We start from the raw sequence: 13,184 nt of genomic DNA, 5'->3' as shown, positions 1-13,184 counted from the left end.
TCCAGGGATGGGACATCCACCACCTCTCTGGGCAACCTGTGCCAGTGTTTCACCACCCTCAGCGTAAAAAATTTCTTCCTTACATCTAGTCTAAATCTACCCTCTTTTAGTTTAAAACCATTACCCGTTGTCCTATCATGGACAAGCATGGCACTACCTTCTTCTTCATTCAGCTTCTACCCTTAAAAATCTTGCTTCGGGTGGCATCTCCCACTGCTTACCAGGAAGAAACTCTAGGGGTACGGTTGGGATAGTGGCTGGATAATCCTTCCGCTGCTGCTCTAGCCGTTTCCTTCTCTCCAACTCTTCCTGCTGGGCTGCTTTTGTCACAGCTTCCAGTTGGTCCTCACGCAACAGCTTTCTGAACACAGGAGCAAACAGAGAAACATGATTTGGTTACATTCAAACAATTCCTTCCATAAACCTGAACGGCTGTACAGCTGGCTCAAAAGATGATTGACAAGCTCCAGGTAGTCTGTCAGCTACACAGACTAGGAACATCATCGCCAAAAGCTATAGACAAATTCTACAGCTATTTCAAGACTGTGCTTCCCAACTACAGGTTAACACTACTATTACTCAAGGAAAAGACAAAAATTTGACAGAAGCAAAATAATGAAAGGAGGAAAAATGTGAGTGGGTAAGTATATACTTAAGCTAGGTTATCATAGACTAGTTCTTCTATCTGAAAGGATGTTATTTATTGCTATGCAGTTTATAAACAGAAAATACACAAAGTCATGCAAAGAAGATATATGGGAAGAAAAGGCATCAATTCCCCCACAAAAAGTCATCACCCTGATTCTCCTCTGACATAGTATTTTCAGGAACTAGGACCTCTAATGGGTTTAACAATTGTTTCAAAGGTTGTTCTCAAAGCACCTTACTTTTACAGATAATTTTCATTACTTCCAAAAGTTGCTTTTCCCCCACTTCAGTTTCGCATGTGCAGCCCTGGAAATGAAGGCTCTTTTGCCAGAGGAGAGGTGCAGTACAAGCAGTGGTAAAACCCAGCTCCCTCAAACTAGCCTTTAAACCCACCCAACCCCACACTGCTGGGACATCACCTCCATCCTAATGAAGTCTCAGTTTCCAAGGCCTACTTAACGCTCATTCCTTCGGCTTTAAGAAAATCAATCTGCACGAGCTTAAATATAAACCAAAGACCACCAGCACGTCACACACATGGCAAAAGAGCCACTTGCTGCTACAGGAGTTCCTGCTCCATTATGACTCTTCTGAGCATTTTAGGTCCCCTTGAACAAAATTTCATAGTGAATTACCACCTCACAACCTGTCCCAGAATACATGTGATGACTTACACAATCAAACAATTGCTGCTTTATAAAATTCAGGTGAAATTGGTTTCCAACATTTCAGGCACCAGCCACAGCATCAGCATTCCTGCCAACAAGTACCCAGGATAGTAGAGGGAAGGACTATATTTTAGGCTGTTTGCAATAGGATCCTCATCAGCAGATATCTGAAACTGGATATTTACTTAATGGTGGTCCTGTTTTTCAACTACATGTCGTAAAAGCCAGCAGCAAGTACACAATTTTTGCAATATATTCCATAACCAAATATTCGCTCTTCTGAAATACCAAACAAGTCTGCACCCACATGCAGCACTCCAGTCTGAGATCATATTACTCCCACTGGTGAAATCCTAAAGTTTTGGAAAAGAAAAGCCATCTGGTTTGCCAGCAGTGGCAAAATGTAGCTCAGAAGCAAAGTCCAGAGATCCCATTTTTACCCAAGGGGCTATATAGGACTCTAGCTCTTTCTGTCCTGGTGCTGCTTACCTTATGTTCCTCCGCATGTGAGACGGTTTCTGAGCCCTCTTCTTTTTGGTGTCCTCAGAGGCCAGGCTCTTGTGCTGGTTCTGCAAGAGTCGCTCTGCCCGCTCACTCTGAGATGAGGTAGTTGAAGTAGAGCGCTGCCATTCTCCATCCTCTGCGTGTTCAACATGGTCACCGCTGAACACGGCTTCCTGGGGTTGGTCTGAAAAGACAAGGAGGTAATGAGAACAACTGTGCCAGGCTGGCAGCTGGCTTTTACATGAGCATTCATCAGCCAACAATCCCTATTCTCACTCATTTGCAAGCATGTTTCTCTGAGGGTCAAAACTGGGGTCCTTTCCAACAGTGCCACTCAAAGAGTGTTAAAAAGTTTTACGGTGAAGGGTCTGTTCCCAGTGAAAGCCAAGACTAACACCACTCAACACAGCCCAAAAGTGTCCTGACAAAAAAAACAAGGCAAAATTATTTCAGTCCACATAGAGCACTTGCTGCCCCCAAGGGCCTGTTTTCCTACAGGGACCCAATGAGCTCCAATTAAAACAAGGAACTCGAATCTCTTTTTCTTTGTTTCACAACATTCCAGTGGGACAGAAATTTCCATTTATATGACACCTGTGTAACCATCTTCCAAGTTAACAGAACATACCATGCAAGAGGTTATCTGGTTCAAACACTGGGTCATGGCTTAGCAGGCAGCTCAGTGGTTTTATCACCAGGCTCCACTCTCATGATTTAAATGGTAACTTCTGGCAAGCTTTTTTAAAAACAAAAAGTAAGTGGCAATACTCCTTCCACATTATAAACCACATGCACTCCTTTTTCTCTACATTCTCCTATTTTCAGACTTGCATTAACGGCTGATTTCAGTCTTAAAATGCTATGTGAAATGACACCTTGTTCTATGTGACATTTTGCTCTTCAACAGGCTGCCAGTGACCAAGCTAATGCTTGCAGAGCACAGAAAGGAAATGTTTCTGTTCAAAAGCTTCCCTTGAAGTAAACTGTTTCTGACAAGCCTTGTAATAGCTTCTTTGAAGCATCTTGTTCCCTTGTGTCAGGCAAAGAGATACCCTGAACCTCATCTCATAATCAGCTTTCTTGCTTATACTGTGTATCTGAGCTAATGACTGAACTGAAATGACACTTAGACAGAACTTTGAAGGAAAGAAGACATCAGCGCAGAAGAATGTGGCAGATGAAGTAATACAGAACCAACAAGCATCACATTGTGACTCCATGGGATCTGGAGACAAAGAGCATCCCTTCTCAAAAAGCTGGGAGCTTAAATGAAGGATACTTCAGTACAGCATGTTGCATGTACAGGCACCTCTACAGCTGCCATGTTAATATGCCTATTAAATTAACCTTATCACCAATATCACCTCTTAAAATCGAGATGACAAGAACTAGATTCACACCTTGGTCAGAAGCACCAACTTTGTAAGCTTCCTCTCCAGACATCCCACCAGACCTGCCCCGGCATTTGCTCGAAGCCTATGTCAGAATCTATTTAGGACTCATTCAGGGCTCACCCCACCATGGGCCAGTGCCAGCAGAGCAGCTCAAACTTTTCTGTGAACATCAGTCCCAGCAAATCTTACACGTACTAGAAAAACAGGTATCTACAACTTATGTGATGAAACAGAGCTTATGATGAACGCAGGAAAGAGTTATGCTGAACGTGAAGATAAAGGCAAAGGAGTTCGCTGCTACAGTCACAGCAGTTCTCCTACCACAGCCAAGGTCTCGGAGCCCTGTCCTCCCACCATGCCTCCTTAAACTTACAAGCTCAGACATCATGCATCACATTCACTTGCAGGCAGAGAACTGTGCTGGGAATAAACCCAGTTTCCCAGGCTTCCCAGACAACAGCTCTGCTATTTGAGCTACAGACACATTTTGGTCACATTACCTGCAATTCTCCAGCACTGTTTCCTTCCCCCCACCCCTCTCGACTCCTGGTTATATAACTAGATCAAAAAACTGGATGAAATAGGGCAAAGGGAAGCAGGGAGGCTGCACACGTGACCACATTCTCCAGGATGAGTCATTAAACCAGTGACTATCCCGGAGACAAACACTGCCATGGTTACACTGCTGCCATCTCACCCTGGGCCCAGGGGACCTTGACAAGGCATCAGAGAGCACAAAGTCATGCTTGTTTGGAAGAGGAAGCGCTTCTCTCCCCACACCCCAGCAATTACCCACGTCACCTTCGGCAGCGACTCTGCCACCCGCACCGTGCCGGGAAAGGATGCCTTCAGGACGAGGGTGATGCTAACAAAATCCAAAGGCTCAGCAGCCCAAAGGTGAGGCCATGATGTGTCTCCTCCGTATGTTTTCATATTTGTTGTGCAATCCCTATGTATACTCATTCCATCTCTGCATTTTACTTTTCTTTCCTCTTAATCATGTGTAATACAAGCTCTGGTGAAACATACACACAGCTGGATCAGACAGGTTTTTTTAAAAGATAATTCTCATCTGAGCAGGAGTCTGAAGCCTAAAATCTGATGATAAATTTGGCCCTGCACTGAGTACAGGCCCTCATCCACCACAGCCATGTCTGCTCAGGCTGGTGTTTGTCCTGCCAATACAAGTTCTGAGGTGAGGAACACAATCTGTGCCTCAGCCCACATTCCTGACACACATGCATCTAGAGACTGAGATCTCTTCCACACTGGCAACATTACCAAACATCACACTGGTTCAGCCGCAGTGGGATTCAGGGAACAGCCGGCTTCCCGAGGCTGGTCCCATCCTTGCCACTACAATGAATAAAGCTGCTTTTCACAAACCTTAACTATCACAATGATAAAATCACAAGTCACTTCCATCTAACCATGCACCTGTGACATGAGCTGGCAGTTACTAGCAGGAATTGTTTTGTTGCTGTTTTGTATTAAACTCCTGATTGTGTATGCAGCCTAAATCTTACCACATATGAAAAGCCAGACTCCCCACTGCAGCCATGTGGCTGCACTCCAGCATGGTGAGCTCCAAGCTGTGTAACCAGGACCCACACTGGGACAGAAACGCATTAAGAAACAATAACTACACACACAAAATCTATTTTGTACAAGAACAGCTTTGGTCTTTGGGTTGGAGGGAGTATGGGAACAGCCTTGCTGAACAGGTCCCATCAGGTAATCAATGGAATAATTCCTGCCCCAATTCTGCCAAGCCTGCATCTACAACAGAAGTGCAATTATGTTTTTTAACAGGAGCTCAACACACTACTCTGACATGGCTATACAAGTAGCTTTTTGCACAACACAAAAATTCGCCAGCCATGTTTGCATGTTGACAATTGCTTGATCATGCTTAAACTGTTAGCACACTCTAGGAAGACCTGGGCAGTTATCCACATAGCCTCAATGAGAAAAGCATTGCCACCAGCCCATGGGTAACATCCCAGCACAGCCTTGTGCGGGGAGATCAGCCACATATGCCCAAGCACAGCTGGAGGAAGAGCAGGCCCAAGTCCACTCAGCAGAAGACAGCCATGGGTCAGTCGTGGTCACCGACGAGGATGTAAACCTATCCCATGCTTACACACTGTGGGCACTGAAAATCAGCTGGAACACCAACTGCTGGGTTCACATCAGCTCTGTTGCATGTTTTGGACTGTGCTCACCAGAATAGGCACCAGATCTACAAAGAAGGTTTCCTGAGAGTAGTGGTGATAGCACCAATGCAGACTGCAAGCTTGTCAAGCAGCTGCTCCTTGAGGCGGGTTACAGCTCTCCAGCTGACAGGTCCCCAGGCAGTTCCCACTGGTCCTCTGTTATGGACATCTGCACATACCCAGGCACTCTGTCCTGCAAGGTACCCTGAATGCCAAGAGAGGCACAACTACCCTTTCTCATGCACTTCAGAGGTTTAAAACATGCCTGCAGTATCAAAACCCAATAGACCTGATTACAGCATGGCTCTGGTTTGTGCTGCAGACCAGGGGTTGCCAGTTTTCTTTGCTCACTAAGCAGCAGCAACCACCAACGCCAGCTGTATATACAAGCAGGGGGAGGTGTTTGGCTTCTCGACCGACACTTGCGTGTTACAGTTTAGAAGTCTCTGTAAGGAAGAGTCGTGACTGCTCTGTATAACTCTGCTTCAGATGCTCCCTGTGGTATGACTGCCAGAGCTGCCCCTAAACACCACACACAGGTTTGACTCATGATGCATAACATAGCCAAAGATCTGTCCCACAGTGGGGCACTTCCTATTGCACCCAAGCTTGTAAAATACAGCTCATCACCTCCTTCTTGCAGAATATTCTCAAACTTCCCATAAAACAGCATGGGATGCAGCCTGGAGAATATTCTCTGGCATCTTCGATTCAGCAGTGAATTGCTCTAGACACATACAGCCTGCTCTGCAAGGGGGCTCAGGTTGCTCTGAAGTGTCATGAAGCAGCAGGTACATTTTTTGGGGTGTGAGATTTCTGTAACTAACACAATCTTCTCCTGTCACCGAGGTGTGTGAGAAACAGTGTTATAGCTGCATCCAATCTCCACGCTCCAAGGCAAACCTCAGTAAGTCCAAGTATCTGTGCACACACAAGTAAGCAAGTAGAACAGTCCAACACTCCTAGGAGTATAGAAATTGCCATTCAGGATAAGAACCGAGGGTCCCCTACCTGAGGCTGTTGCACAAGAAGGTGCAAGAGGCCCCTCACTAGACAAAACACTGTGTAAGATGGTTACTTCCTTGCCTCCTCAGTTACTAGCTAGCTAACGCGGTTAGCTAGAGGTTCACCCTCCTCCTGGGAGGCCAACTTCTCTGCCAGGGTAACTCCAATGACTCCAGGGAAGGCATACCATTGAAAACCAGACACTTGTTTATTTCTAAAATCATTTCACTACTGAAACTCAGGATGCCGAATAGCACTATTTTGCTAAGTCTTTGGGCATTATTTCCTACCCTAAGTACAGGGACGTGCATGCACGGTGAGGAAGGTAGCTGCATGCAGAGCAGCGAGGAGTCAATTCTTGCTTTGGGAGCTCTCTTTTGTCTTGCACAAAGAGCAAGGAGCAGTTAAATATTACTGCAGGCATTCTGGGAACTTCCATGCAGTTTGTGGGCAATAGCTTGTCAGAGACTAGCTAGTACTAGCTAGTACTACTACAGCCGGTACTGAGCTGTCAAAGCAAGAATGGGAGGAGCACTGAGGGACAGCAGAAGAAAGACTAATTGCACAGCTCCAGCTGCAACACTCGCAGTCACTGACACACTGAACTACAACTGTGCCAAAGGCTAGAGAAGTGACTCTGCGGAGCAAGCCCGACTGCAAAGGCACTGACAGGCTGGAAGACGTACTCTGGGGTTATGTGATGTTTTCCCAGTGCAATGGGCACTGGAGAGGTGTGTAAGTGATGCCAGAGTTCAATGGTACTTGGCACCTGAAAAACAGCAGTTCTCTAACTGCAGCACAGCAATCATCAGAGAGGCTGGCAACAGCCAGAGTGCTCTGGCTCATCCTGTATTCAGCTGTGGAATATAAATTAAATATTTTCAGAATATTCTTTCTCTGTATGCAACTGGTGCAGCTGTTGCATGGATGCCATGCAAGAAGGGAGGAGAGGTGCCTGCACAGAGCACCCTCTCATAGAGGCAGCATCAAGAAAACACTTGAGCACCCCAAGACTGGAGGCAGTAAATTCCTTGTGAAACCCCTCAAGGACGGTATAGGCAAAAGCAAGGGGGAAGCTCAGACTCCCTTCCTCCAGACCCTACCTGCTGCAACATCCAGGAGAAGCCACAAAGCCCCCTCCCGCGGCTTGACACACATCAACGCCCAGTTCCTTCCTCCCGAAGCACCGGGAAAGCCACCCCGCAGTGGGGATGAAGGGGGACTCAAGGCTGTGGCTACCCCCTGCAGCTGCTATCAGGGCAGCTAATTAGCAACAAGACTTTGTTCTCCTCAGAAAATAATCGGGCTCAGTCTTCGGCGGCAGGACGCCCCTCCCAGCCACACGCCGGCCGCCGGCCGCGCCGCAGCACCCCGCGCTCCCCGCCAGCACGCCGGGGCCCAGCACGCCAGGTGCCTCTCGGTCCCGCCGGGGCCCAGCACGCCGGGTGCCTCTCGGTCCTCTCCAGCCGCGAGTAGCTGCCCACTTGCTGACAACACGAGAGACAGCGCCGAGCCGGGACCAGCCTTTTGTCTACACCAGTGGTTTCTTGCGTGCACGGGATACTCCTGTGCTTGTCTGGGTGCCCCTCATGGATGTCCTGTCCTCGCCAGGGCCACGGCTGTGGGGAGCTCCCAGGCCAGGAGTGCTGTGCCCCAGCCAAGAGGGCAGCCATGCCATGTGCCTTGGGCAGCGGGACCTGCAGCTCCCAGCCCCTCTCTGCATGCTGGCCCCGCTCGACTCCAATGAAATGCAGCCCACTGATCAGAGGAATGACCGATTTCCACCACTGCTCTCGCCCCGGCTCTGCTGCCGGCTGCGATGGTTGGTGTCCTGCTGAGTCACAGCCACAGTACTGCGAGACACAAAGGCATCTTTCTCTCTGAGCCTGCCCAGCCCCAAAAGCTTGCCTGCTCCCAGGGGAAGCTTCCCTCGCCTGTCAAACAGCACGTACATCAGCTCTAACATCTTCATTCCTGTTGCTGAATTATCGAGTTAACCACCTCAGGTCTGTCGTTCATACTTGTCACTGTAACCAGACACAGAGACTGTCATATTGGTATAACAAATAGCGCTGCTTGAAGGCTGAGTAACACATTTTTCATTTCTCTAGGTATCTGTAAAGCGATCAGTCGCTGCAGGTTCAACACACCTATGTGAAATCTGCAGATTGCTGGTGAGATAAGGCAGGCTGCCTCCATCCCCAGCCCAGGACCAGAGGACGGAGGGGAGAGACGTGAAATGAACTCTGAAGAAAACACCACCAGCACAGGCTCTGCGGGCCAGAGCACGGGGAAGAAGCCAGACCAGGAACACACAAAAGCCAAACCCATCTCCAGACTCCTTCTTGGGCAGGAAGTAAGCCCCAATCGATGGAAAACTTTAAAAGATAAATTATAAGGCAGCGCTGCCCTTCTTTTTTTCCTTCAGAGGTCTTTCAGCGTATCAGTTACTGATGAGGTTATGCTGCAGAATAAAACCCCTTTCCTGGCCTGAAGGAATCCTTCAGGAGCAAAAGGGAAGATACCACCCAAGATACCACTTCAGAAGTGAAGGGCAGGAGCAAGGAAGATACCACCCAAAAACCCAAGGGAAAGGAAGCAGCCAAGAAGTGCCGAGAGGCAAACTGGAACATCAAACAGCCAACTTTGGTGACAGACAATATATCTTCTAACCCTGGGATTATGCAAGCAGAACCAGGCCCCAAATACCCAAGAGCTCTTGTTCTGGCCGGGCCTCAACGCTGCGGATGCTGAGACCTGGCTTACATAAACACCAAAGAGCACTTACATAACCGTTGTATGGCACAGGCCTGCAGCCGCCGGCACCCCGCGCCGCCGGAGCGCGGCAGGTAGCTGCTCTGGCCAGCCCTGCGCCGGGGCAGCTGCGCCCAGCCCCTCTGGGACCTCGCGCAAGCCCCCGAAATGCAGCCCAGGTGAGGTGCCCCTCAGGTTGTCCTCCCTCTCGCAGGCACCACAGAGGAGAGGTTGATGGTTACTCCAGAGCACCAGGCAACCTCGTGTCCGTTTCCAGCTCCGATACGCTCTAAGGAGGGTTGTGAAATTCCAAATCAAACATTTTCATAGTGCTTTCAGCTGGCAAGAACTGGAGAAATGCAGAACGCTGCTACCTGGCATCCCTCTTCTAGATATATAATCAAAATTACTCTTCCCAATAAAAGTCCTCAAACCTAAAATGTAAACTGCCTCCTCCTCACGAGCCCCTCCTCTCTCGCACAGACACTGCGGGCATTAGCCAAGATGGGGAAACAAAGCCAGGAAACGCACCCGTGAAGGTAGTGAGTGAAGCAGGGATGGGTTACATTTGTCCTTCAGCCGGGGGTGTGCGAGAGCTGTCCGAGTTACATAAAACTACTGCACCGGAGTCAGGAAGTGTTTCAGGCTCGAGTGCTGGGAAGTTTTCAACAAGCTGTGCGCAGGAGGGAACTGAAACCTCCCTGTACTGGTTATCCTGGTTAACTAGTAACCCAAAATACCGTTTTGCCAGCCAGACTACAAAAATTACCATAGGGATCTTAACCACAAGTAACCAGATTTTAACCATCAGACCTTACTTATTTTCACAATAGTTCAAAACTTAAAAAAAAAAATCCTGTTCTATTCTATTAAGGTGCATAAATATTGATTTAGGTAACAAAGATAAACTTCCCCTCCCAGCTTCAGAAAATAGATGCATATGGGGGCTTGACACGTTCCCAGCACAGTGAATCCAGCTGGCTGCTACCATGACTCTTCTAGGGATAAATTTCAGGGACTAAGAAAAGAGGACGAGTAGGGGAGAAAGCATTCTGCATTATGCAATGATTACATAAGCATTAGTTTACACTAGGTAGCTGGGAGTTGTGGTATTAGCTTTATACCAGGATACCCTCAGAGCAATGAGAAATAATAAAGAAGGGATTATTGCTGCCACACGCTTCCAAGGCCACCAAAATGGCAAACAAACAACAAGCACAAGCTGAACTTTAATCTCTGCCTCAAGCCCTCATCATAGGTTCTTTCGGGACCTGTTAAAAGGGAGGGGGGAGAAGATGTCTGATACTCACTCCTAATTCAAAAGAGCGGCATGGGAAATTATCCCAGCGTAAAGCATCCTTTAGCATCTGAGTGCTCCTTTGCTGTTGCTCATGATGGCAACGGTACAAGAAAGGAGAGATTTCAAAATTAATAATACCTGGCATTTGCACTCTAGTTCAGTCAAAGGAGTTCACAAGCATGACACAGTCCTCGCAATAACCTGTGAAACACCCTCATGCCCACCTTGCAGAGGAGGAAACTAAGGCAAAGAAATTAGGTAGGCATCAGTGCTGAGTAACTCCCAAGTTGTTGGCTCCCTGTCTTATGCTCCGACCAACAGGTTCTCTTTCCTTTCCTTAAATATAATTTCTTACTTGGAAAAACAAAACATAGTTGTGGATTTTTTTAGAACTGTAACAAAGCACAGAACTTCAGCTGCATTCCCTTTCTCTGCTTCAGTCTCTAAAGTAATTTCAGAGGAATTTTTAAGGACTGTGTTTAATGAGGGAGGCATCACTTGGGAGAAAAATGCAAATTGTTGAGTTTGAGCCTGTGTGCCACCGCATTCCACTGGCACTTCTCCCATCAAGTGCAGCCAGAAAAGCGACCGAGAGCACTGGAGAAAGCTAATAAGACCGGGATGAAACACCATCACTCAAAGAACAATCTGTTTCTAGTTTTCCTTTTCAAAATATTGGTGCTGCTTTGTGTGCTGCTAAAGGAGTTTGACAAAGGGCTGCAAAGCTGTTCATGGCAGGCAGACTCACACAAGAATTGAAGCCACAATGTCACAAGGACACCCCCATCCAAAATACGTAACACTCCAAAAGCTAAGCTTATTACAGCCTGGAAAAAAGACAAGCACCGGTTCCTTCATAAGGGTTGCTAAAATTACAACTACCTCTACGGTCAAAAAAGAAGCATATGTGTATATGGGGAGGAGACAGGGCTCTTCTTAAATAAGAGACATTTTTCTTGCAGGGCAACAGCCTGTTTTCAAATGGGGGATAGGTAGTGTACTGCAACAAACCTTGATTTACTAGCTGGTGGGCGCTACCATAAAAATAATTAAAATGCCCTCTAACTTTCCAGAAACATTTATAAAATACTAAACAGATAGCACAGCACTGCATATACAAGCGCTTGCTACTTGTAACACCCCAAAGAAGTGTTCAGGCACCTGGAGTGAGAAAAAGCCATGTAAACCAGAGAGGAAAAGAAATACTGACCAGCAGCTGAAGCACAAAGGCAGGGAAGAACATCATGTCTCAGTTCTGACCCAGACCCAGACTCACTCTGTGACCTTGTGCAGTTTTATCATCCTCTCTGGGGACAACACGGCTATGGAGAAAGTGGGACGGAGACCCTCCTGGATCCACCAGCCAGAGCACAACCATGTTAGATCACTTACAAATGCTTCCTCAAACAGACACAATTTTCGCACTGGTAGAGCAGACTGTGATAAACCTTGCCCCAGACTTTATAACTTGACAAGCAATGCTGTACAAGGAGGAGTTCATTTGCACTCTTGCTCTCTTACGTTTGTACAAATGACCCCAAAATACCTTTCCATCCAAAATTTTTGGAAGGCCTCTAACCTTGCATTCTCCCTCCATGACCTACAGCCTCATTTCCAAAAGCATCTTCCCCTCCCGTCTTCTCTTTTTATACCTATTATCTAGACTGAGTTACATAAGCCACTTGTATCACCCAGATTCCTCATTTATCCAAACTCATTTTGTATTGTAATTCCTTTCTCTTCTCAGTTCACACTCTCCCAGAATTAGCTTCTTTGTCCTGCCACCACAACCAGAGAACTAAGAAAGCAAGAAAAGATGGGCTTTTTGCTAGAATCCACGACTTCCGCTAATGGACAACAAACACCACATGGCTTATTTCTTTAAAAACTCCTCACGAAGACCACACTGCACTGGACTCCCCTAATAAACCAGGAACCCAGAGCTGGAACTCCTGGGGACCGTTTTTGACCAGCCTACTACCTTCATCACATGAACTCTGGAGGTATTTGCCACATGAACAAGGTGGAAGAAGCTTGGCTTCCCCAAGTACCTGACCTCAAAGTAACAAGTTAAATTAGAAAAGTTCTTCAAATCTGAATAAAGTTTTTTCTCCAACACACAACGTCCTCCCACCAGCAACCAAACTAAGTGGTAACCATCCCAAAACTGTAAACTGGTATTAGGGTTTCACCAGCATCTTTCATTTGACAGGGGCGGGGAAGAGCCAAGTAGCTCTTAGTCTATTAGGCACTATTTAGGGGATCTGGAGCAAGCACCAACAGCTCTGCCTGGTGCCCAGACTGCTGCCCGGTCAGCGAATCACCCAATATTTCACTGATAAAAGAAGCTCTCAAAACTCTTATCAAGTAGGATGTTGGGGGAAAGTATACACAAAAAGTTGAAGGGGGTGGGGGAGACGACACTGGATATAAAATCATACTGATATTAACAACTGCCGCCTCTCTTGCTAAAAAACTATTTTTGCAGCATTACAATATGACAGCAGCAGAAACAGTAACAGCCAGACCCAGAATGTCACATCACCAAAGTCTTCAGAATTCAAAGCACAAAGAAAGAGCGAGCTTCCTTCCCATATCCCCTCCATCAAGCCAACAAGCACTGCAAGACTCTGAAAATTCAACCATTTCCGTCCCTGCCCAGTAGGTAGCAAATTAAAACCTGAGCCCCACAGAA

The 13,184-nt window shown here is 47.0% G+C and overlaps 1 protein-coding gene across 4 annotated transcripts in view; it reads right to left on the bottom strand.

The window, feature by feature from the left end:
* The window catches only part of RAD54L2 (RAD54-like 2 (S. cerevisiae)), a 57,604-nt gene that overhangs the window by 20,872 nt on the left and 23,548 nt on the right, over positions 1–13,184 (bottom strand). For all 4 annotated transcript variants that reach the window (XM_009281103.2, XM_009281085.1, XM_009281094.1 and 1 more), the window contains 2 exons: positions 1,806–2,004; positions 222–361 (listed from right to left, as the gene is read on the bottom strand). In XM_009281103.2, the coding sequence (XP_009279378.1) occupies positions 222–361; positions 1,806–2,004 (339 nt within the window). The remainder of the gene's footprint in view (positions 1–221; positions 362–1,805; positions 2,005–13,184) is intronic.

This window comes from Aptenodytes forsteri, unplaced genomic scaffold (genome assembly GCF_000699145.1).
Source record: "Aptenodytes forsteri isolate BGI_AS27 unplaced genomic scaffold, ASM69914v1 Scaffold156, whole genome shotgun sequence".
Lineage (NCBI taxonomy): Eukaryota > Metazoa > Chordata > Aves > Sphenisciformes > Spheniscidae > Aptenodytes > Aptenodytes forsteri.
This window is presented reverse-complemented; position numbering and strand designations above follow the sequence as displayed.